The sequence below is a fragment of the Syngnathus floridae genome, chromosome 2, assembly GCF_059516105.1.
Source record: "Syngnathus floridae isolate MCC-2025c chromosome 2, RoL_Sflo_1.0, whole genome shotgun sequence".
Lineage (NCBI taxonomy): Eukaryota > Metazoa > Chordata > Actinopteri > Syngnathiformes > Syngnathidae > Syngnathus > Syngnathus floridae.
In genome coordinates, this window is record NC_142414.1 from 15305046 (window position 1) to 15329920 (window position 24875).

General features: G+C 39.2%; 1 protein-coding gene and 1 long non-coding RNA gene across 5 annotated transcripts; one reads left to right on the top strand and one right to left on the bottom strand.

Moving 5' to 3' along the window:
* Positions 1 to 459: 459 nt before the first annotated feature.
* On the top strand, positions 460 to 8342 carry slc15a1b (solute carrier family 15 member 1b). 4 transcript variants are annotated; one of them, XM_088369939.1, is made up of 24 exons: positions 460 to 790; positions 989 to 1102; positions 1239 to 1273; positions 1436 to 1520; positions 1662 to 1803; positions 1881 to 2000; positions 2072 to 2171; positions 3049 to 3139; positions 3226 to 3309; positions 3779 to 3861; positions 3960 to 4046; positions 4776 to 4865; positions 4953 to 4997; positions 5071 to 5103; positions 5179 to 5267; positions 5697 to 5778; positions 5866 to 5982; positions 6057 to 6197; positions 6275 to 6321; positions 6381 to 6488; positions 6583 to 6697; positions 6790 to 6927; positions 7238 to 7345; positions 7421 to 8342. In XM_088369939.1, the coding sequence occupies exons 2-24, from the start codon at positions 1096 to 1098 to the stop codon at positions 7655 to 7657; spliced, it is 2184 nt and encodes a 727-aa protein (XP_088226065.1). In that variant the 5' UTR covers positions 460 to 790; positions 989 to 1095; the 3' UTR covers positions 7658 to 8342. The 4 variants fall into 4 exon arrangements, with proteins under 4 accessions (XP_088226065.1, XP_088226064.1, XP_088226067.1 ...); XM_088369938.1 differs by having other exon boundaries at positions 460 to 682; XM_088369941.1 differs by having other exon boundaries at positions 460 to 682; positions 1026 to 1102.
* LOC148402115 (uncharacterized) lies at positions 1540 to 24322 on the bottom strand. The gene is made up of 6 exons (XR_015857311.1): positions 24101 to 24322; positions 8954 to 9009; positions 5684 to 5790; positions 2634 to 2719; positions 1894 to 2181; positions 1540 to 1824 (listed from the first exon to the last, which is right to left on the bottom strand). It is a non-coding gene; the product is annotated as an uncharacterized LOC148402115 (long non-coding RNA).
* Between the last annotated feature and the right edge of the window lie 553 nt (positions 24323 to 24875).

Consider the following 24875-nt stretch of genomic DNA (forward strand, 5'->3'; position numbering starts at 1 on the left):
GAAAAGTGCAAAGAAGTCCAGATAGGACTGTGCTACTGTTGTGGTTGAGTCACAAATTGTGCTTTTGACCTTTTCCTCTTAATGTTTACAATATAAGTACACTTCCCATCATTCCCCTCGAATGAAACACACACACACATACACACACACACACACATATCTGGAGGGTGACTTTTAAATGTTTTTTTTTTTTCCTCCCTCTGCAGCAGCCCCAATTACCACACAAATAAAGATTTTTTTAGACAAACCGCCAACGTTATTTATCAGTGTATAAATCCCAATATGGCTTTCCAACATCTACCTTTGGTAATTAAATAGATTTCAATAACAGGGAAATTTAATTTTGGTGGGGATCAGACAAGATAAAGGAATTAGATGTTTTTTCCCAACGGCACCAAAGGAAGTGTCAACACTACAGAATCAAAGTCAAAGACAGCTTTATTGTCATTTGGCTTTGAGGAAAATCTGCTCTACCCTTCAGTGTATCAGGAGGGGGAAGCAGTGCACCGCTGTGTATAGTGGGAATGGAATGCTGCTGACCTTAACTAGTGATGTGGGGAGAATATTTGGAAGTCCACTTCAATTCCACCGACATGCCTTTCTGAGGAAGCAAATTCTCGGCTGAAGCTGCTGAAGTGATTGAAAAGCTCCATTAATTCTTTCTGGATTTGTGGGGTCACAGGTATCCTGTTGTCTCCCACACAACTTGAACTCTTCATCTGAAAGTCACAAACAAAGTTGCATTATCATTGTATATGCATTTTTCTTACAATTGAAATGACTGTGTGAGGTAAAGTACATGCATAAAGTGCAAGGATACGTGTAGTACATGACACACATGCATGACATTACGTGCTTGCACAATTATACTGTGAATGATCGGCCAGGATATTACCTACCTTATCTGCAACTTTAGCCTCGATAACGAGCATACACGGCTCATCCACGTGCATTTTCAGTTTGTGACTTGCACTCCGGCTATCAACAGATGGGAGGTTATAAAGGCTCACTTTGTTCTCTTCAAGTTTGAAGAGACTTGACTGATGAAGGGATTTGAGCTGTGAGAGGAAAAGATATCATCGCACACCTTCAGCCATGGCAGGTTAGTCACTGCGTCAATGAACAATTTAAATTTATACCCATAAGTAGAATGTGTATACAGTATCTTTTTAAAGAGTAATGAATCTTTACTCATATTTTAAACTTCATTTATTCAATCCTTTTATTTTTTTTTACAGGAAAAGATGAAAAGGGGAAGCCAAAGTCAAAAAGTGTGAGTACTAAAAGTATTTTTTTTTTCAATATACGTATTTTGTGAGAGTATTCATAATCCAGATTCTTCTTATGTTGTACTCAACAGTACTTGATTTCTCTACAATTAGTCTGTCTGGCATCAACAAAGGACTAATTGCAATCGAAATGTCTTCTCCTACAGGCTTTGGTGTGCGGCTACCCAATTAGCATCTTTTTTATTGTGGTCAACGAGTTCTGCGAGCGCTTCTCGTATTATGGCATGCGAGGTGAGTGTTTTTGTTGACAGACAATGAATCTCAATTTGAGGCAAGTATTGTAGTTAAAGCTACATATAATCAGACAGTGCGGATATGACGCGCTTGTGTTATAAAATCATTCTGAACTCTTTCACCCTTCCCTGCGTGCAGCTGTGCTGGTGCTTTACTTTAAGTACTTTCTGAGGTGGGATGATGACTTGGCCACAACAATCTACCATACCTTTGTTGCCCTCTGCTACCTGACCCCAATCCTGGGCGCCATTGTGGCCGACTCTTGGCTCGGCAAGTTCAAGTGGGTCTCACGAAATTTTGTCTGAGAGCAATCAGAACATAACAGTCCATAACTTTATCACTCTTTCCTCCATGCAGGACTATTGTATACCTGTCCATTGTGTACGCATTGGGGCAGGTGGTCTTGGCAGTCAGCGCCATCCATGACATCACTGACACTTACCATGACGGGACCCCGGACAACATGACCTTCCACGTGTAAGCGCTCAGGCATCGTGTTGGACAAGTTGTGAAACACATCAGCTTGACCGGTGGCATTCTTCCCGCAGAGCTCTGTCTGTGGTGGGTTTGTTGCTCATAGCCCTGGGAACAGGAGGCATCAAACCTTGTGTTGCAGCTTTTGGTGGAGACCAGTTTGAAGACCACCAGGTAGGGTCATCTTAAGTGGAATATGAACCAGAAGTTTGAGGATCAGATTGTTTTTCTTCCTCGGGTCAATACAGAAAATTGAATGATGCAAGGGCCACTTGGCATTAATCGTCACTTGTAATCTATTTACATGTCATAATCAACCCATTAATTAAAGCGATGTTAAACAATTATCTATTTTTTTAATGCAATAAATGTATTTCACACATAAATTCCAAAACAATAGGTGCTAAGAAAAAAATTGATGATTAAGAAAAAATATGTTTCTAATCTGTAAATATGTTTTCCCTGGACTTTATTTCGCTGAGCAAGTTATGGCGTGGCAGTCAGTAAATACTAAAAAATGGCATCCAGGCTTGCTCGACCAAGTTTGAAATTTTTGGCCATAATCCCAAAAACACAACCCTGCTCATCTCCAAAAGAACAATAGAGTCATGTGTTCTCGGGGCTTATTTTCTTTACCTGTAACTTGGGCCTTGGACAGGGTAGCTGGCGTTATGAGCAGTTTGAATTAGCAGTCAGTGATGGCACAAACCTTCAGGCTTTTACTAAAACACAAAAAAAGTCAGAAAAAGCCTACTAGAAGATCTGAACTTTATTTGGGGGTAATCAGAGACACTTGAGGAAATATTGGCTACATGACATGTTATCATAACTTCAGTGACAATTTTCTGCTATGTGTTTTGACCATATGACTATTATCTCTATAGCCAGCTCACTTATCTGATGCTTCTCAGCATTTTTCTGCTGAGGTGTTTATTACCAATAGGAACCTCTGTCTCATTGGCTTGAGAACATTGTCCAAGGCCAAGTACAAAGATTACTGCATGTTGCGTAAGAACACTGGTTGACCTTTTCAACATTTTGTCTCCATCAGGAGAAGCAGAGAAGCACTTTTTTTTCGATTTTCTACCTGTCCATCAATGCAGGCAGCCTGCTGTCCACTGTCATTACCCCTATCCTCAGAGGTATGCTTGGACTGTATCAAAATAGCAATGAAGTTGGTGAATTGATACCTGAAATAATGTTTGTGTGTGTTTGTGTTGTATTCTAGCTGAGGAGTGTGGAATACACAGCCAACAGAAATGTTACCCACTGGCTTTTGGTGTACCCGCAGCCCTCATGGTTGTTGCTCTGAGTAAGAACACATCAGTTTGTTTTGTTTGAGTCAGGTTATTAGTACACATTAACTGTGTTAAATGTTGAATATTCATCATCACAAAAATTGGTCACACCCTTTAGCTCATTGCTTCGGAGACTGTTTTACAAATAAATAAAGCAAGAACATAGTGGGCTTGAATATACGTAAAACAAATAGAAAATTTGCCTTTTTTTTTATGTCAGAGAGAGTACGCAAAAGTTAGAAATTCAGTGTCGGATGCCTAGAGCACCTGGGGTCAAAACTGAGAAGAATGTTTTTTTTTTTTTGAGGTGCAGCATTTTCAACTGAATTCCTCCTCCAATCTGTAAATATTTTATTTGACTTTGTTGATCCCATAAAACAATTTCTAGCATGATATGAGAAAAGATTGTAGAACCCTTTTTGTGTAGTGTCTCAGTGGCAATGATTGTGTTTATTTTGTGTGTGTCTGTGTGTCTCTATGCAGTTGTATTCATCGTGGGAAGTGGAATGTACAATAAGACGGCTCCTCAAGGGAACATCATGATAAAAGTCTGCAACTGCATCGGGGTATGTGCACCGACAAAAGCCATACAATTTGACAATGTGGTTCTTTCTTTTCAAATATGCACAACGTGTTATCATGGAATCATTTTCTTCTGCTGCAGTTTGCTATCGCGAACCGTTTCCGGCATCGTCATTCGATATACCCGAAAAGAGCACACTGGATGGACTGGGCTGAAGAAAAATATGATGTAAGATCAGAATACTCGCACATAAAACACCTGACATCACAAATATTCCTGAAAATGGATGTGAAAGCCAAGCCCAAATAACAACTAAAACAATTAATTGAGCTAAAACATACGAATTTGGTTGTTCCCTCTTATACTATGAAAATATGCCGCCTACTGACTGTAAGCAGTAAAGAATGACTTGCTCACACACTTGACAAGCAACAGTTTGGCAGATCAACAATCAAACAATGAAAAACACCACTACAAAACATGAACACTACACTAACAAACCCAAACCAACTGATATTTGGAGCAGTTCAACATATGCAGACAAATAATTCAATGATCCTCAGAGGTATATATTCTTTATCCTCTGCCAAGAACAAGTTCTATCACTACATCATACTGAAGAACTGTGACTGTCATCATGTATATTCATGTGCCCTGTGTTTGGTTGACGACCAGTTCACCGTGTCAAAAAACACGTTACAAGAGTTTTTGTTGCCATTTTTTTGATGGAACATAGCCATGGCAAAGAATATTCATTTCTATGGTAAAATATGAGCATTGACTATCCGACCGAAAGGAAAAAAACCTCACCTAACCCAAAAAGGCCGTTACATTTTTTCCTTTGGCTTCTCTGGCGATGATATCCCTCTGTGTAAAATGTTTACTGCGTAGATGTTTTTTTTTTTTTTTTTTTTCTTTATCATACAATAACATTCCTTCTCCCGCTTGCTGTTGTAGAAACTTCTGATTGCCCAAGTAAAGATGGTGGTTAAGGTGCTGTTCCTCTACATCCCTCTACCAATGTTCTGGGCTCTCTTTGACCAGCAGGTGACTAACCCCCTACTACCGGCCTCACTCTTATTCATGTATTAAGGGAGCAAACATAAGCAAGGCAGCTCTGTGTCTCCTTCACAGGGCTCAAGATGGACTCTCCAGGCGACGACCATGAACGGTGACTTTGTAAGTCTTCAGTGAGAGCAATACTTGCTTTAGTTCACACAAAAATGATTAAGATCATTTCTGTTTTCAATAGGGAGTCCTTGTCATCCAGCCTGACCAGATGCAGGTGAGCTCTTTTGTGAATAATTATAGCCAGGACCTATTTGAGACAAATTAAGCAAATGAAATTGCGGCCCGCCAGACGGTCAACCCCATCTTGATCCTGGTTCTGGTGCCAATCGTGGACAGTGTGGTCTACCCACTCATCTCCAAGTGCAAGTTAAACTTCACGTGAGTGTTGCATTCATGTTCTTTGCTTTCTGCTAGTCTCCTTTCACCTTGATGAGAAATACATTATTTCGGGAGTCGTCATTCCATGAAAGAGTTTTGTTTCCATGGTGACGATGTAGCTCAAATGTGTCGATCACTAATGCAAGAGACGCAAGAGTGACCATTTTTCGAATCCTCCTCATTTGATATACCTGCTAATTTTTCTTTAATAATTCAATATTTATCCACAACACGCTTCTCTAAGTTAAATATAACCGAGCTTTACGTAGTGATTTTTTTTCACGTACCACTAAAGGGAGACTGCGTACCACGAGCGATGTGCTTATCTCACCTTGGTAATTACCGATGTAGCTGGTTCGTAGCCATGAAGAGGAAAATTGGCTTGATGACTATCAGTGTAATTAATTTGTGCTTACCATATTATTGCAGTCCTTTGAAAAGGATGACCGTGGGGATGTTCCTCGCCGCTTTGGCATTTGTTGCTGCAGGCCTGGTTCAGATCCAGATTGATGTGAGCGTGACACTTGCAAAAACACACACACACAGGAAGGAAACTCATTAGAATTTTCACAACTTTTGTCACCTTTTTTTCTTTTAGCAATCCCTGCCCACCTTTCCATCCGGCACTGAGAGCCAAGTGAAGTTTCTCAACATGCTGGACAAGCCATTAGACATCAAGGCTGGGCCACAATCTTTTAAGTTGGATGCTTTCACGGTAATTAAGTGCACAGACGACAACAGCCGCGTATTGCATCTTACCTGACCTACTCACTAATTTCTCTTTGTCAGGCCAACAATGACTACCTGACCTTCGAAGACTCATTTTCTCTGGAACTGGGCCCGGGCGCTATTTATCCAATCAGCCCAAGTGATGGGTCTCGGAGTACTGTTGTGATCCTTCAGGATGGGCCTCTGCCTAGACCTGTAGTGGTAAGGAAGGCTAGCTCGTGAGGTCAAGGAAGCATGTCTATGACTTGAACGTAAAGTCCAATTTTTTTTATCTACAGTTTGACGACATCACGGCCAAACCGGAGCAGGGAGCTAATGCTATAAGGCAAGTTAATAATTTCAATTTGGGAGTATCTATGTATGTAATTTGTTCTCCTTCTACAGATTTTTCAATGGCCTTGGCTCTACTTTAAATATAACAGTTGGCAATCTGGACTTCAAGGGGGTTAGTGCTTCAGACATGTCAAACTATTTGACACTACCACACGGGAAGTACGTGAGGAGTTTTATGTCTTTTCTTTTCTGCTCATATGTGAACATCAACATATAATGCTCTAATTCTCACTTTTTCTCTTCACACAATCAGTGCGCGGTTCCTGATCAAGAACAATACAGGAGAAGAGTGTGTCTACAACCAGCAGCTTGGCTTCGGCAGCTCTTACGTCTTGATCATCCCGCCCACTTTCACATTTGGACCAAATGTAACAATATATTCATTGACACGTGTTCTCGGGAGAGCTACAGCACTCCACTAAGGCTGTGTGCATCAGAGTGATTTGTTTTTGTCATCCAGTGCGGACAGGAGATCCGTCAGGTGATAGACATCAGACCAAACTCGGTCCACATGGCCTGGCAGATTCCGCAGTACTTCCTAATCACTGCAGGAGAAGTGGTGTTTTCTGTTACAGGCCTGGAATTCTCCTACTCACAGGTGTTCTTGGCACTCTCTGCATTTTGCATTTTGTTACAGTGGCTGACAATATTTTGAAATATTCTTGGCAGAAATAAAATCTCAGCCTTGTTTTCAGTGAACACTTACTGATACATAAGAATATTTATTTGGGGTTCTTACCATACATTTCAGAACCATTAACCTACAGAATATTGTTCACTGGCTCTGAAGCTGAAACAATTCTTTTTTTTTTCCTAAACGATTTGCTTACTGTATTATTTCACACAAATAGTTTGTGGTATGGCTTGCTGTTCAAATAAGTTATGTCCAAACTGTAACTTCTTTTCAGGCACCCAGCAACATGAAATCAGTGCTGCAGGCCGGTTGGCTGTTAACTGTTGCTGTTGGTAATATCATTGTGCTCATTGTTGCCGAGGCAGCAACACTTGAAGATCAGGTGAGTGCTTGGTGAAATGTAAATAATCATCAGAAGGATATTTATACACGTAATAATAATCGTTGTATTCATCAGTGGGCCGAGTATATTCTCTTTGCATCCTTGCTGGTGGTGGTGTGCATCACTTTTGCAATCATGGGCTACTTCTACACCTACACTGACCCAAGCAAGATCGAAGCTCAGTTCAGAAGGATGGACCCTGAGGATAAATGGAAGAACATGGATGGAAAGGACTCAGTTGAGCGTGGTAAAGAAGAAAAGTGTTCAGATTCCAGCTCGGATGAGGAGGAATTCACACAGACCAAGCTGTGAAAAAATGGAAAGGTTCAGACCCACAGTATTTACCTTTGTATTCACACGCTGCTGGTTCTGTGTTCATTGTCTTTCGTTGAATGTCAAAAAAGACTCGATCCGTGTTTGGTAAAATGATTTACGATTTGCAGGAGGTACGTTTCTATGCAGATGTATTCTACTTTGTCCTGTTACTGTAAATTCACTATCAAATGGCTTATTTTGCACTGTGTTGCAGCAACTTATCATTGCCATTTTTATTTTTGTTTGTAATGTTCTGGCACGTAATAACATTGTCGCTTTGTAATCACTGGTCTGGCACCAAGCGTCCAAGCATATTTCAGATGTTGCCAGGAGTATGAATAGTTTGGGCTTGACTGTTGACTGGAGATGCAAATTTCCCATACGGATGTCATGTCATGTCACAAACAAGACATATCATTTGAAACCATATTATGTATCAATTTTACATGGGTAATTTTATAGTTTGGATAACTTGGCAGGAATCTAACGTCTTTTAAGTGCAGCTTGGTAAAAGATAAGTGAAAAACTAAAGTAACAGGAACATGTTGATTTAATTTAAAAGATAAAGAGCTGATGCAGCGTCATGTAAATATAATCGTAATCTTAAGGAAATAAAAATGTGTTTATTGTGGGATTAGTTTGCTAATACTAACAGTGAATAAAGAAGTTGTAAGTTGGTGAATTTTTTTCCGTTTCTTTAATTCATTCCAGGCATGTTAAAAACCAACTCAAAGTTTATTGCAAGCCTTCAGACTGATTGCACATTCTCATCATGGTCGTTTGATCACTCTTGTTTGAAAAGTTAAAGTTCCCCCTTTTTCTGCATTTGGTCGGGTATGATAAGGTAAGCTTCCAAGTTGAAATAAAATAAAAAAAAGCACCCCCATCGCATGCACATTACCAAATGAAGAGCAGAAAGTACTCCAAAATGGGTCTTGTTTATTGACTCAGAAATGTAATTTATGAGTGTTTGAATGAGCCTGCTTTCCCGAGTCAAGCTGACTCTGTAATCAGGCATTTATTTCCCTGAGGAAGAACGATGGGCCACTCAGCACATTTACCATGATAGATGATGACAATCAGAAGGAAGGAAGTTTGTGTTCCTTTTATTAGGACATTCTCTTTGCTTTCACCAACATACATAGAAGTATAAAAATAATGGAGTGGCCTTTTAACTATGACTTATATTCACTAGTTCCGTGTTCGCTGCATTCACAAATTTCAATCGTCGCAGAATTTTTTCCAAACACATCCTCCATTTTCCATGCAGACAGGTAATATAACAATACTCACAGGCATATAGTCTCCATCCATCTTGTCCGTCCATCCATCCGTATAGTCTTTATTCTCTGCAAAAAAAAAAAATCAATACCATTGCAGTTTAATCGTAGTTGCAAACGCCTTTTTCATTTGTGTTGTCATGACTACATACTAGATTATACCGTCATACAATCAGTGGCCAAGTTATGCACACAAAATCCGTGTGTTTTTATATTAAATGACCCTGGAATGGATTATTATCATTTCCATTCATTTCAATGAGGAAAGGAGATTCTAAATGAGGTTTTTGAGTTACTAACACAGAAAAACTCATTTCTACCTTAAGGCATTATTGTAGCTAAATGTAGGTGTTTAGCATCATTGTCTAATAATTGAAATTCAAAAATGATGTAAGTATTTTGTTCTGTATTTCCGGGAGTTGGTTGTCCAAATCTATTTGTTTTAGCTTCGATGCATTGCTTAAATAAAGGTCCCTCTGCAGTACTTGAATGTTAATACAAAAGTGTTAGGTTTATTGCCAAGGAAAGTTTTCACATCACAACAACTGTGGTGCATGCTAGAAAGAGAATAAAATACTAGCGTGGTAAAGTCACTGTGACATGAGCCATAAATATAAATCAGTGGGGGGGAATGAGACCATTTCCAATATGGAAGATTGAAGGCACATCAAAGTAGGTGCATGTATTATAGCCAAAAAAATCATTGGTGTGTGTGTGAATGAACACACCATTCACATTGATTGCATCAAGCCCATGATATTTTGTATGTATGATTTAGTTACCAATGAATATTTTCACTCATGTTCATGCATTTACGTAATCCGTATTTTTGGGTTAATGGGGATTACATACATATATTGTTTTGTATTTACGATATTACATTGCGTTTGAGTACGTTATATTCACTTTCTATCTTGCTTTAATATTTGAAAGCTGGTACCTCACTGAGCAACAAATGTTTGTGAGCGTTGAGAAACACTTTTTGTTAGAGCAGACATTTGGGGAAAACTACTCTGAAACTGAATATTTTCTACATTCTTACATTTGTGTTTGAATAAATCCAATTGAATTGGAGCTGGAGATTTAATATCTTCCAGATTTTATAACAAATGGCCAGGATATATATTTTTTTTATTCATCAGCTCATTTTCAATAGCAACACAGAGAGGATTTTTGACACTACTGTTCCTTGTAACCAGCAATGCAGTATTCTCTAAGCCAAAGGTACAAAAAACAAAGCAAAGGGTGTGGGAGATGACACATGGGAATTCCAAAAGGGACCTGCCACGACGACTCTTAAAAAATGGATGAGACAAATATTCACAAGATGTAAGACACTCTTGGAGAGCTGCTGATTTTTTTTCTTCCCCCTGTGGATTCATGGATAATTACATGCCCACTGGAGATGTAAAAAGCTTATATGTGAGAACGTAATGAAGAAGGATATAAAAGAAGTCATCAAAAGGAATACTTAAAATAGGACCTACAGAAATCAAAAGATTTGCTGGGTAAAAAAAAGGAAAAAAAAAAAGAAAAGAAGAAGAAGCCCTGCGGTTGTGAAGCTCTCAGTCAAAGCTCGCTATTTTGGACTATCTGGTGCATCGGTGTTTTTTAATCAGGTCTGTGAGCTCACTGAGTAGGGTGAATTTAGGAGGAATGGCTTTAGGGCTCTGCAATTATCTAACAACAGAAAGAAATGGTCTCTTTTTTGAGTTTGGAATGTTCCTGGAGTATCTTAACAGTGGCAGTGTGAATGATTGTCTGGATCTTTGTGCATTGCCACTGTCCAGGGTGTCGTCCACCTTTTGCCCAAAGTCAGCTGGGGATAGGCCCCGTCTCGCCATGAGCCTAAAAAGGATAAGCGGCATGGAAAATGGATGGCTGGGTGGACGTTCACAGTCAATTGGACTTCATCCCTGTAGGGGGAGCTCAGAAACAAAAATACCGCCTGACGCTGGAGCCTTGAGTACGGCAGTCTTTGCAACACTGTGCTCTTAGCCAGAAATACTCAGTTAGCATTATGGATTTATTGATAACCTTCATGCTACCTTGTACAAATTAAAATTCCTCTAGTGTCCTCATAGGGTCCGTGCTCCCTCTGTACTCACTGTCCTTCAGCCGACAACAAAACCCCTAATTGTGCGGGGGAATGAAGATCCGTTGTAAAAATATACAGTAGGAGCTATCAACTACCATTATGTTCTTGCATAGTAGTCTGGAATTGCAAAACGAAAATGGAAATAACTATGTACGGAGGAATGTTGTGTTGTAACAACACATACTTGTTTGCTAAGCAAACCCAATTTCAGACCCTTCATGAATATTGACACATTGAGCTGTGGGGTTTTAACTTGAGCGCAGCCATCAAATTGACTCATCATCCATCTCAAGTATTTCAGAGGCCAATTCCATCAAAAAAATCAATGATTTATGGACGCTGGCTCAATCATTTTGGGAACAAGAGCATATTGATATAAATGTCCCCCTGTTTTGCAGGAAACACATTGGCATCCTTTAAATAGCAGCCGTCTCTGCAGGGCAAAGTCAATAAAGTCAAACACAGAGATTCAATATGGACTGTACTCAAATGGATGTCTAGCTATACACTGCTCCAAAACAGAAGGCATGCACTTCATGAGTATCATTTTTGACAAAAAAAACCCAAAAACAAAACAACAACAACAACCACACTGTAATCAGTCTTGGAACTTTTCTGACACACATTCTAATAGGCTAACAAGTATTCACACTGACTTTCACATTCTCGTTCGAGCGCAGTCTGTAACTGTGTGCATGGTGGTGTTTCTTTTTTTTTTTTTTAAATCTTGGTATTTTGCTAGTGGAATTGGGCATAACGGGGGGGTCATTGCTAATGTATTGTTGCACTTTCTAAAAGGACACGTGTACTTTGTATATAACTTTGTCATACTTTGACCTCTTTAGAAAAATACTTAACACTGTGCTCAGTTTCTTCTAAAGAAGAAGACATTACATTTGAGTCCTCACAAGTACTGCCACAACAAGGAAGATGCTAGCTTGAAATACTCATTGACAATGCAAATCAATATCTAATTAAAAGTTGAACATTAAGGTGCTGCTGTGGTAGAGTGAAGACAGGACCCCCCCCAAGTTAAATTGAGTGATCAATACCCCCTTTGAGATTATTTCTTCACCTGTCATTTGCATGCTTCCCCTGTAATGGTCCTTCACTTTGAGAATTTATTCGCATTTTTTTTGCTTTAAAGTCAGCACTTTTCTGAAGACTTAGATTGGCCTAGCAGCGGTCCATCACTCAACCTAAACTGTCTTCCATTTACACCACAAAATTGTAATATCAGGTCTGAAAGCATCTTTTGTCTCCAAGTAGTGACTTTCCTTAAGTGCAATTGTTGAACAGTAGGCTGGAATATGAATAGAGGGAGAAATCATGGCAAATTGTTAAGCCACAGCATGGTCACTTGTCTGCCCGCACTGTCAATGCAAGCCACTCAGTTTAGTCTCTAATGGAGGAAGAAAGGAGAAATGAAAAAACCCAAAGTTGGTCATTGTATCCCACGATAAATTCAAAGTAGAAGTGGCCATAATCGAGCCCTTGATCACTTTAGAATTTCATTAACTATTCACCAAAATCCAGCCATTCACCACTTTTGAATTTCATTAACTATTCACCAGAATTTCGCAGTACAACCTGGACTGGTCATCAGTCAATACAAGGGTGAAGCAAGGGTTTCAAACCAGGGGTGGGTTTCAAACAAGGTTTGCTTGTCAAGCGGACACCAGTGTTGGATTTCTAATTAACCCTTTAAACTAGGGTGTTCAAACTGAGGTTACATCTTTAAGGTAGGGTTTCGAAGTAGGGCTAGGGTTTTGAATTGGGTTTGGGGTTAGGGTTAGATTTTAAAGTAGGGTTTCAAATATGGGTTAGGATTTGAATTTAAGGTTTCAACCCCGAAGGTTAGATTTCAAATTAGGATTTCAAGATGGGTGTTTAGTTGTAAATAAGGGTTTGATGATGATAGAACTTTATTCATCACACAACGGGGAAATTTACTTGTCACAGCAGCGTACAAAAGTGCAAGAAGACAAGTGCCAAATTTAAAAAAGTATACATCACATAGTTTTCCTGCATTAAGGACACAAGAGGAGAATCATTTCTTAAATGAACATGCAAAAATCAGCGATCATAAATCTTTAGCACTTGATTGAAGGACAGCCAAAGGTAAAAGTGAATCCCCACTGGGTAATGGCAATGTTAGGAGTTCCTAAAAGTCAAAACTATCAATGATCAGCTTTCACACTCATTCACGACGATGAAGCTGGGTCGAGTCGTGTTTGGACAGCTCGATTTATCAAGTACTAAAAGTGAAGTAGCGATGCAGTCGGTCATCTAACACCCTGTCACACAGTAAGAGAAGGCTGATGAACATGAATCTTCATGTTGTTTTCCAACTCTCAGTGGCATACAGATGATTTGATTTTCAAGAAAATTGCACCGGAAAGTGCATGTAGACATTCCCGGCAATGGAAAATGACAATTACTACCCTTACCTTCCAGCCACTCTTGATTTTGGCACACCATTTCACACATCTGTGAAGCAGGCTAAAATGAACCAAAAATGGGCCAATAACAAACCACAAATAAATAAATAAATAAATAAATAAATAAATAACAGGGCTGCAGAAGGGTCAAATACGTCCTGCAAAAAGAAAGCCGTATAAAAAAAACTAGCAAGATTCCTATCTAAGTTAAAGGTTCACTCCAACACGTGACACACAAGCTCCACAACTTCCATCCATCCATTGTCTGTACCGCTTGCCCCCACGGGGGTCGCGGGCGTGCTGGAGCCTATCCCAGCAGTCATCGGGCAGTAGGCGGGGGACACCCTGAACCGTTTGCCAGCCAATCGCAGGGCACACAGAGACGAACCATCCGCACTCACACCTACGGGCAATTTGAAGTGCTCAATCAGCCCACCATGCATGTTTTTGGGACGAAACCGGAGTACCCGAAGAAAACCCAGGCAGGCACGGGGTGAACATGCAAAGTCCATACAGGGAGGGCTGGAGGTGGAATCGAATCCACACCCTCCGAACTGTGAGGCAGACGTGCTAACCAACTAGCTCCACAAATACTAAATGTAATTTGCGGTGACCTTGCCAATAAAAACCCTACAGAATCCGCTTCAGCATAGTGAGACAAAACACCCAGCTTTAAAAGCCCTTGAAATTTTTGAAGGACAGAAGCCATTGAGGTCGACCCCTTCAACAAATACATCTTGCCTGGGAAGAACCAATTTCGTCTTTTCCAAGGACTTTAGCAGTAATCTTTGTGAAGAAAAACAAATGACAAATTAATGAAATAGTGGAGGACCTCGAGGTGCAGGCATTAGAATATAAAATATGATGTGATTCAAGCAAATTAATCTCTTATCTTGACAATGTTGCCTTTTTTCTGCAATATGTTTCTTTTCAGGATGATGGCCATGAGGATTTGTTCAATGCACTATTTTTATGTACCAAAATCACCACTGCTGAGCCATTATTCAAATGTGCACATTGGTATGACGTGTATATTAGTTGTCTTTTGTCGGCATATGCACGCACAAAGCAGCTGGAAAGACTGAACGGCTTTTAAGGTCTGATAAGACATTCATGACATAAGTTAGGAATGTGACCCTAACTGCTGCCACGCTAGAAAATGTCACCTGAGCTCAATAGTTTTTTGCAAAACGTGGTTGAAGCTATTTACCTCACCAAAGCACTCACTCTTGATGGATGCAGAACACAAATGACTTTTCTTGCACACCCAAGTTAGATGGCCTTCTTGAGAACCCTGCTGAAATGTCTTTTCCAGAAACATTTGTTACTGGCCATTTTTTTCAGCAGGGTCTTAAAACTTTTATACCTGTGTGGCTTTTTTAAACAGACTCAATTTGTCACGTTAAAGGGAAATAGAGCACTGCCTTTAAATTTTCAGCTTTCAAAGCCCAACTGGAATTAAGGAGACAAAAAGTGGACTCTGTAATTTAATGACATGTTCCAAATAGGAACATGGATAATGGAAAAGAAGTCAGACCTCCATTCGCACAGCTGGTGCATGACTGTCGCACCTTTCAAAAGAGGTCCACCATCTCGACACAATTACAAAAGACCCCACAAAAGGAAATGAAAACGTCACCTACAGGTTGGGTGAATAAATCCTTTCAAAACTCAAAAAGGAACCTGCTTGAGATTGCAAATTATACCAATCTCTGATCCATTTTTTAAACAACTTCAAATTTGCCTTCTGGCTACAACTGATTCTGCATTCTGTCTGGTATAATGCAAGGTAGCCTATATGCCTAAACCGACAAAGTTTTTTTTTTTTGTATTGGAACCCATCAACCCCATTCGCGTATGCATGAAACTCGTACCTCGCATCAAAACTGTATACAATAGGGAGGCCTGATTTAAGGCAAACAAGGTGCCTGTGGCTTATGGCTGTCTCTGTCCTCCACTATCCCGTCCTTCCATTTGCTCTCTCAAATTTTCACAATCATCACAACTGTGGGAATCATAAAACTCTGTCTAAAATGTAGAGGTCTCAATCATTTTTACACCGCTAGCCAATTTGTTGTTTGATAGCAATTTGTCAGCAAGAGTAAACATGCAATTTAGAATTGGGTATTTGGGACCTAAATCAGTCAGTCAGCTTTTTGGTGTTTATCCGTGTTTATTATAGTAACAGTGAAAATATTACTTCAATCAAATGCAAAATATGTATTTGTAACCTGTGCATTGGTTGCAAGTAACGATTAAACTTCACACAAAGTGCACTGTCTCTGAGATTCTAACTGACTCTGCTTACCATCCTTTGGTTTTCTTCTTCTTCTTTCTTCTCTTTCTTGCAGAAAGATGCAAGAGCTTGCCTGCTAAGCACTTTTCACTTCACACAAATTCTAATCATTCTTTTTTGCACTGGCATAGTACATGCAAATTAGGGAAAGCTTACTTGCATACTTATCAAAGTGATGGTCAAACTGTGATGTAAAGTTGCGGTTGATTTTGTATTGGAGAAAACAATGATATTAGTTTGACTGAATTATTCATATCGTAAGGAATGTTATTCAGGTGCAACAGTAAGCTGAAGGTGAAAGTTAGTCACATTGTCGGTAAAATAGAGTACTGGCGTCATTTTTAGACGGGGTGGCTGATGTGGAAATGATTAATGTGCATCTGTGGAAAGAAGCAACAGCGGCAGATTTGTGGCTGTTGATTATTGGCTGCGGACGATGAACATTACCACAGGATGTGCTCAGGAAACAAATGCCCATGTAATGTACTGTTTATCATGCTTATGGTTGGAAACAATAAGTGCAGTTGACGTTACACGAATAATTAGGAATGTATTACTGACTACCTTTACATGGACTGTATGATTCACACATGAAATTCAACACATCTAATCAAACTGCTTTGTAACTAAATCACTAATTTACTACAGAAAACCATATTGCATTAAAATGCAAGTAACCAAGTTCAGGGTCTTGTATTTTACTGTATTGGCCCGAATATAAGACGACCCTGATTATAAGACGAGCCCCTCTTTTTCAAGACTCAAGTTTGAAAAAAGACTTTTTGAACACCAAATTTAATTTTTATAAAGAAAATAATTACAGTACATCTGAAACAAATAATTATAACAATATATTCGAGAGAAAAAGCATGTTATTTTGCCTCATTCAAATCATGCAAAAACTGTCTATCACATCTTAATATCTGAACATTTAAATATGTAAACTAAAGTGCAATCACGATTGTAAATGAATGGCTTCTAGTTTTTCCATTTTCTGTTATCTCTTCTCATATTTTCTTCTCTTTTCTTTTTTACCGCTATTTTCTATTTTTCTTCTTCATGCTACCGCTATTTTTATTTGTTTTCTTCGTGACAGTAGTTCGCTTTGGCCTGGGGAGTAAAGATCAGCATTCACTTTAAAGATATCTGGCGCCATCTAGCGTTGTGAATGGGTATAATGTCTAGATCCCGAATTTAAGATGACCCCCACTTTTTCAGGATTATTTCAATGCAAAAAACACCGTCTTATATTCGGGCCAATAGGGTACTTCATAGATTGCTTACCTTCTTGGGCTTCCACCTCTAAGCGATCAAAAATCTACCATGCACGACTATATTTTACTATCTTCTCAATGTAAGAACGTAAATAATACAATAGTTGTCTCACAAGGACAGTACATTAAGAAAGAAAAAAAAAAATGTTGCTTCGGTCTTTAAGTTTGTCTCCCTCAACCTTTTCCTCATTCCGTGTGTGCATCCTATAGCTGCCACTATTCAAACTAACATCAAGTCTGGTAAATATTTATATATCCTTTATATCTGTCAGTTCTTAAGCCCTTGAGAAAATGTTGTCGCAGAGAAAGATGATGCGGAACGTTGCCTGCGTCGAAAGCATCTTCATTCCATGCGCAAGGGTCATTCGTGATGCAGAAGGGGTGTAAAAAAAAAATCTCAGTTCAATCTTTCCCACTAAATTACCTTGGCAGATATCAAACAGAGTCATTGAGTCGAGTTGAATGATAATTGTAGCTGCCAGGAGCAATACTCAGTAGGTCATACCCAGAGAACTCAGCTGCCATGAAGGAATTATCACGATCTCTCCCCACCTCTCCCTTTACCTGTGCCTGGGAAAAAAATAAAAATAAAAAGTATTGTGCACCTGAAGGCTGGCTCAGTGATAACCAAACATCCAGCAGCTAAATGAAAAAATGACCAGAGGCCTTGTGTCGATCATCTCAAGCGACCGTAAAGATCGCTAGACAGATGTCATTCAAAATTACTTCATTTGGTGCGCCAATATCAAACGATAATTAAAAGCTGAGGCGCTTGAGGTTCAATTCATTTGAATAGGACTAATTTGGCACATTCAATTCAATTCAAAGTTTCAAAGAGAAGTGAGGAAAAGAGACAGGGAAACCAAAAAGAAAAATCCCCCCCAAAAAAATCAAGGTTATTGGTCCTTTTTTGTGACTAAAGTGGTTTTATTACACTTCAACAGTGATATTTTTTTGTCTTACAGAATTCTTAAATCATTTTTAGGTTTTAATCATTCATTATTTGTTGTTTAATTTATAACAATTTGACTGTGGAATGGGTCGTTTCTATTTTCATGACTTCATGTATACCGGAAAATTTTTAAATATGATGAAATCAGAGGTCGACCAGCATTCCGGAATGAATTTGAAATGAACTTGGCAGTTTCACAGCCTTGAGCAAATTGGCACACAACAAGCATAGAGACAAAAAAAAAAAAAAACCCAGCCCATCTCATATTTATGGATGCCCACTACGGCAACATGTCCGGCTACAGTATTTGGTGCAATGGAATCTAATACTTTGCTTAATTCAAATTTTGTTGAATGAATACCTCTCAGAAGTGAATACCTTGTCATGGCCGCACTGCAGTCTTGTCAAATAATAACAAAACAGTCTTTTGTTGGACTACCAATCCTACTCAACATAATCTTTGAGGCACACTGATTAACCATAGAATCAGAGAGCAGCATTTATCCACTCTTCACCTACTAGTCAAGTACTTTGAACCATGAGAAGACCACGCACACTGATTACGGAGAAAGGAACATGAGGCTAATGGCTCTCATGCCAAGTACATTATTGGGCAGGTAGCAAAGGAGAGAGCACTACAATGATTTGAACAAAGCCCTTTTTTGTTTCTCAAATCAACCTTTCATAGCTCAATTCTTCCGCTTGTCATTTTTAATCCATTACGCACGCCGAATGCTGTCACTTTTTAGATTTGTACCAGCCAGTATATTACTGAGCTGACAGGACAGAAAGAGGACTTGATTACAGCTCATAATAGGAAGAGCGTTGTAAATTGCGTGAGCACATTAGCACTCACACTTTCAGCAGGCTCACCGAGCCTGAAACGAAATATCCATACCAGTTAACCATCCAATTTATTCACCTTGGTTGTTCACCTCAGGCCGTTTGGTAGAGGACTGAGGATTATGCGGTGGCATGTAAATGAAGGTCCTTTAGTGTCACCAGACTAAAATGAGCTTTGGGATTTTCTATTCCACTCCACCTATACCTGACAGGCTGATCGGAAACCTCATGACCATTGCTCCTGAAGCTCATTAGACAGCTACATACGTACAGGCACCAATCCGTGATTAATGAAGGATTCAATGGATTAAAACATCATTTATTGCCATTGACACATATACGTGGTGTGTTTTGGCATATCTAGGATTATGCGAATGTGGACCATAGGAAATAAAATGTTGTACCGTATTTTCCGCACTATAAAGCGCACTGGATTATAAGGTGCACCTTCAATGAATGGCCCATTTTGAAATGTTGTCCATATATAAGGCGCACTGGATTATAAAGCGCATAGAATAAATACCAACCTTGCTCAAACGTTAATGCAATCACAATATACAAACACTCGAAATAGTGAAAATAATAATATATCAATAACTCAACGTTGCTTAAACGTTAATATCACACAACACACAAAATAAACACGTAAAGCTTACTTAAATAAATTAGTCCTCATCCACGAATCCATATTGGTCCATATATAAGGCGCACCGGATTATAAGGCGTACTATCGGCTTTTGAGAAAATTGGAGGTTTTTAGGTGCGCCTTATAGTGCGGAAAATACGGTACCCTTACTAGAGAAACTTCCAAAATAACCTACAAGTCAAGCGACACGTATCACAGTTTAAAACCACAAACAGATCTCTCAGGCCCAAATCTTGGCATTATGTACAGAACATGTGCTTAACAAAACGGGACCGTTTTCAATCATCCGTCATCTGGAGTTTTAAATGTAGACATCATCAACGTTTATCAAAATTGTGGATCGTGTCTGATTATCTTATTCGTAACTGCATGCCTCGAATGTCATTTTGTGAGTTGGTCTGAGACTCCCATCAGCCTGAATGGGCACGCTTGGCAGATGCGGTTAAGGGTGCCCTGAAAGGAAACCTAACAAATACTTCCTAAACACAGTAATCCACAAAGCAAACGAGTCCTAAACAATAGGAGCTTTCAGACCGCAAATTAAACAGTGAGTGGATTATGGCAGCGGCAGTGGAAAAACCCAACAAATAATCCTTCACATATACCGTGTCTGTTCTGATTACCGCAGCTCGGCAAGCACATCTGCTCTCGATCCAATCGATTTGATTTAATTAAGTTTGAAGGTGAGGATTTGCAAGACTGCAAGTGGGTAAATCTCTTCACACCTGGCTTACATCAAGACACAAAAGATGAGACAAATCCAAGCCTGTGAAGAGAAATCCCTGCTTTTCACTCTACTGCTCAGGTGGAGAACTGTTTTTGTTTGTTTAATTTGTAAAAACTCTAATTTGTCGGAAGAAGGAACAGAGGCATTCACCTATACTTGAAGAGCTCCTTTCCAGAAATGCTAATTCTAATAATAATTTCTAATTCTATGTAACTGTTTATTTTGTAGTCTGTTATCAGTGTCATGCAGCAATATAACCTTTTTAAAATGGGCTGCAAACTTCCATTCCAAACTGCTATATGTGTCATGCGTGTTTTTTTTTGTTCTTAGCAGGATGCAACATACGTATCTATTTCAAGCAATTAGCATTCAAGCAGCACCGTAAACAAGCCAACAGCACTTTTAAAAATATAATTATTTCATTTTTTTTTTTAAAAGGACAAAGTTACATTTTAAACAGGTTGCATACAACATTGACCAAAAAAAGGCATTTGGTGGCATTTGAAGGATCAAGTGCCTTCACTTTTTTTTTTAATTTTCTCAAAATAGTGTGCCTTAATCATGATGCACAAATCGTAATTATTTTTATTTGATATAATTATTGCCTTGTGTAATGTACAATATAAAGTATTTTCCTTGTAGAAGAATACTACAAAAACGTGTTTTTTTGGGGGGGGGAGGCTGGGCACTTGAGCAATGTGTGCTCAATTTGCATCCACTTGGTACACTGCCTATCATGAGATACTAATCAAATAACTGATGGAGCCAAATGTTCATGATGCTTGCTATATGAGCACATTCATAATTCTCCTCAGACAGCTTGCCCTGATGACATTGAATCGATGAATTGATGGCTGACGGAACTTTGGCTTTAACCTTCTTGCTGTTCTGGGAATACTTTATGTTTTCTTGTTAATTCAACACAGGACAGTACAACTCCCCGGAGCCCACAGAGGACTCTAAACTGATTATAGTAGAGGTGTAAGGTGGATTGATTAGATTCATGCAGGCCGTTTTCAAGATAGGATGTCTTTTCCATGTCTGGCAGCTCATTTGTTGACACGAGAGCTCCCACAAAACACTCGTTGCACTACCTGGCTCACTGCCAATTTTTGTCCTGTCATTTTTGGCAGATTGTTGCATCTTTTGATCAATGTGTGGAGTGCAAGCTTTCCCAATTCATATTAGTATAATGATAAAATGCAAAGCCTGCGTCGGGAAGCAGTGGTGGAACCAATTCACGAACCATTTGCAACCACAAAGAAAACGGGTCCCTTTTGATGAAACAAAACTGGAGCTTTTTTGGAAGATGTTAACAGACCCAAAATGAAGCATACAATGAAAATAATCCTCAGATAAGCTCAGTTATGTTTTAGGGATGCTCTATCATTCAGTTACTTCTACTACTTGTGTTGTGTCCAGTTGGAGAAAGATTATTGTTTGCTGTTGGTCAGGTAATAGTTGACTGAAGTTCCCCCCCCCCCCCCCCTCTCCAGCCCGTTATTGTTATCCTGGTGTTTCCATGGTAGCTGTTCCACTACTTTCTTCTCCTTCATCACTGGAAATGCTGTGAAGACTAACATTGCTGCTACTTTTGGAATAAAAATTGCCCGCTACAACAAATGGTGTGAGGCACCAGAGATCACTCATTCACCCTCACTGCAGGAATTAATTCTGTTAGATGAAGTGTATAGCAGGCACAATCATAGTTTGTCTCAATGAACAAAAAGTCACTTTGCTTTCTTATCCTGTGGTGCTGACAAATGAGTTCATGCTTACTTAGAAAACAGTAAGTCTCCGAATGTGTATGATAAAGACTCATAGGCTTCCTAAACAAAGCAAAATGTTCAAGAAAGAAAGGTCCGCGTCATTAAGGACAGACTGACGATGATGGAAGGATGCCTCGGTCACATCCAAAGGACAAATGACAGACTGACAAAATATGGTAATTTTTTGCAGTTGTCTCAGATTTGACTCAGACTCTTTGGCATTTGACTCAGACTTGTCTCAGACTCTGGCAATAGACTTTAAAAATATTTTTATTGGCTTGACTGAAACGAATACATTTTGGTTCCTGAAAATGAATTTCCTTCTTTAAAAGAAACTTGAAATAAAGTTTTTTTCAGATTATCAAATTACATTTGTGATTTGTTAACCTGTATATCAGCCATCAGCCGGGTCATAATATTTAGATCCATGCCCTCTAAAAAAAATGAGCGGGATTAAATTTGTAAAAATTATATTTGTCTGTCTCAAGGTTTACTCTTAATTGCATCTGGACTTGGACATCTTAGACTCGAGTTTGACTCAGACTTTAGTGACTCGAATTTGACTTGGACTCGACAAACGTGGACCTGGACTACAGTCCTACCTGGGACTGTGAGTCCGATGTGCTAAATTCTCCACTTTCCCAGCAACAGGACATTGTGTTATTCTGTTCAGTAAACCCATTCTCTCTAAATCATAATGTGTATAAATTGATTTTACGATTCATCTATTTCACTGCCATTTTAATTCATAATTAATTGAATAGATTGACACCAGACCTTTGATTGATTGTATTTTGAGGTGTGTGGTTTGGCTGAAGTTAAGATTAAAACATACCCACATATCTCTGGGTCTCCAATTATTATGAGGAGAATTAAGACCAAGTAATAGTGCTGTCTGAAAGAAAGATGATCATGATTAGATTTCAAGGTATGGCCTTTACATTAAAAGAGGGGAACCCAATATGTTCCCTCCTGCGTCCACCAAATGGTCTGGTTGCAAATGAAAATGCTGGTGACCGCCCTGCTCCAAACCAGCCAGCCAGCCAGCCAGCATTCATCAACTTGCATCGTTTTTTCATTTGTCGATGGAGCAGCAGCCAGAAATAACATCTGGCAGTGACTCACAAGTCCTACAAGCTATAATGACCATCATATGCATCTGCAGTATGTGGACTGGAGAGTATCTGCAGATTGTATAGCAACATGACTGTTGCTGTGAATTTAGTTCCTCTGGTCACATTATGAGAAAAATAGCATCAAACCAAATTAAACTCTCACATCTGTCCACTCATTATAAAGACAAGCTGCTTTTCATTTGTGACCCGAAAAATCTAACAATGTTGAAAGTCGCAAAACTTTGCTTAGTTGTCATTAAATGTGAGGATGCTGCGTGAAATCATTCAACACCACAAATTCAATGTGTCATTTTAAAAACCGCTACCCAGATCTACACAAATAATTACTGGAAAAAAAATGGCACTAACATTAGCCAGCAAGCAAAAACGAAATCCGCGGCAGGCCAATACAGCAGGTACTCAACCAGAGATTTGCCAAGGACACCACAAAAGTCAATAACCAACAAGATAATGGAGATGATTGCTCTTGATGATCAGCCTTTTTCCATGGTGAACGAGGATTTCGGCGGTTGATGGAGCACATGGAACCCCGTTATACCCTGCCAAGTCAGTGATACTTTTCGGACGTTTCCCTTCTTTGTTTGTACAAAGTTGTGGTCATGCATCTCCACTAATTGTTGGACAATGTGACTAACAATAGCTTCACTATAGCTTCACAACTCAGATGATCTTTCTTTTTGCAGTTAATTGCAAGGTTAATTAGAGGGTGATTAAGTTGATAACCATAAACAAAGAAATCATTGCATTATCTTCAGTTTAACTAAGTTCAGTAAATGCATGCAGGAAAATATGAAGCAACTAAGTAAATAAGCAACTTAAACACAAGCATATGCCAAACATAAACATCCACTTGAATACCTCAAATTGATTGAGCCACTCAAAAATCAGATAAACACAGCTTGCAGCTCAAACCAAACATTTCAAACAAACCAAGCATGAACCAAACTTAGAACTATAGAATTTAAATCAATTTCCTACCAGTTGCGGGTGGCCTGGAACTCAGGAGTCTCTTTGGGATTTATTTCTTTGCTTTCTTCTTTCACAAACAGACTTTCCCTTGTTTGTTCCCCCAAATCACAGGCTGGTCTGCAGGCAATATGGCCATCCCTTGCACCTAACAAGAAGTTTGGTGAATTGTGATGTGGCTGTTTTTTCTCTGCCCCCTGCAGGTCTGGAGTGAATATTTTGATTGAACGTTCTCTGCCTCTGTCAGTTGATACGACACATACAAAGAATACCAAACAGAAAACCAACAATTTTAAACAATGCAAGATAAATACTGAAAGAAAATGTGAGCATGAGAAACATTTAAAGATTACAACAACGTGAAAAAAAACATGTGAGGACCCCAAAAAGTCAAACCTTTGTGGAGGGATATGCTTTTGAAAGATATTTCATTAGGTTCTTGAATGTTACTTTAAAACTGCTTGTTCAGTTCATAAAGGTTTTATGATGCCTGTTTGGGAAGCAAAGACGGGAGGGATGCTTGAATGACAGGTCTGGGACTGCTGTTGAGTGATGGAGTATGGTTTTCAGCTTAATGAACCCATACGCAAAGTGCTGCTCCAGCTCCCAACCTCCAGCAAACAACTCAATTAAAAAGGTTTCTCTTTGCGTGGGGACATTAAATAGGTATTCATCATAAAATATTTTTAATAACAACTTGCATAATTGACGTGTCCCTTTGGTTCAAAGTATTTTATTCATGCACGTTTCTGATTGGTCCAAAGTACAGAGCGCAACAACATTATTG

What these genes read in the sequence shown, in the direction of transcription:
- slc15a1b (XM_088369939.1), top strand. An exon ending in ACCAGTTTGAAGACCACCAG is followed by an intron (nt 2,172 to 3,048) that starts GTAGGGTCATCT and finishes TGTCTCCATCAG; the next exon opens with GAGAAGCAGAGAAGCACTTT. An exon ending in CCTCATGGTTGTTGCTCTGA is followed by an intron (nt 3,310 to 3,778) that starts GTAAGAACACAT and finishes GTCTCTATGCAG; the next exon opens with TTGTATTCATCGTGGGAAGT.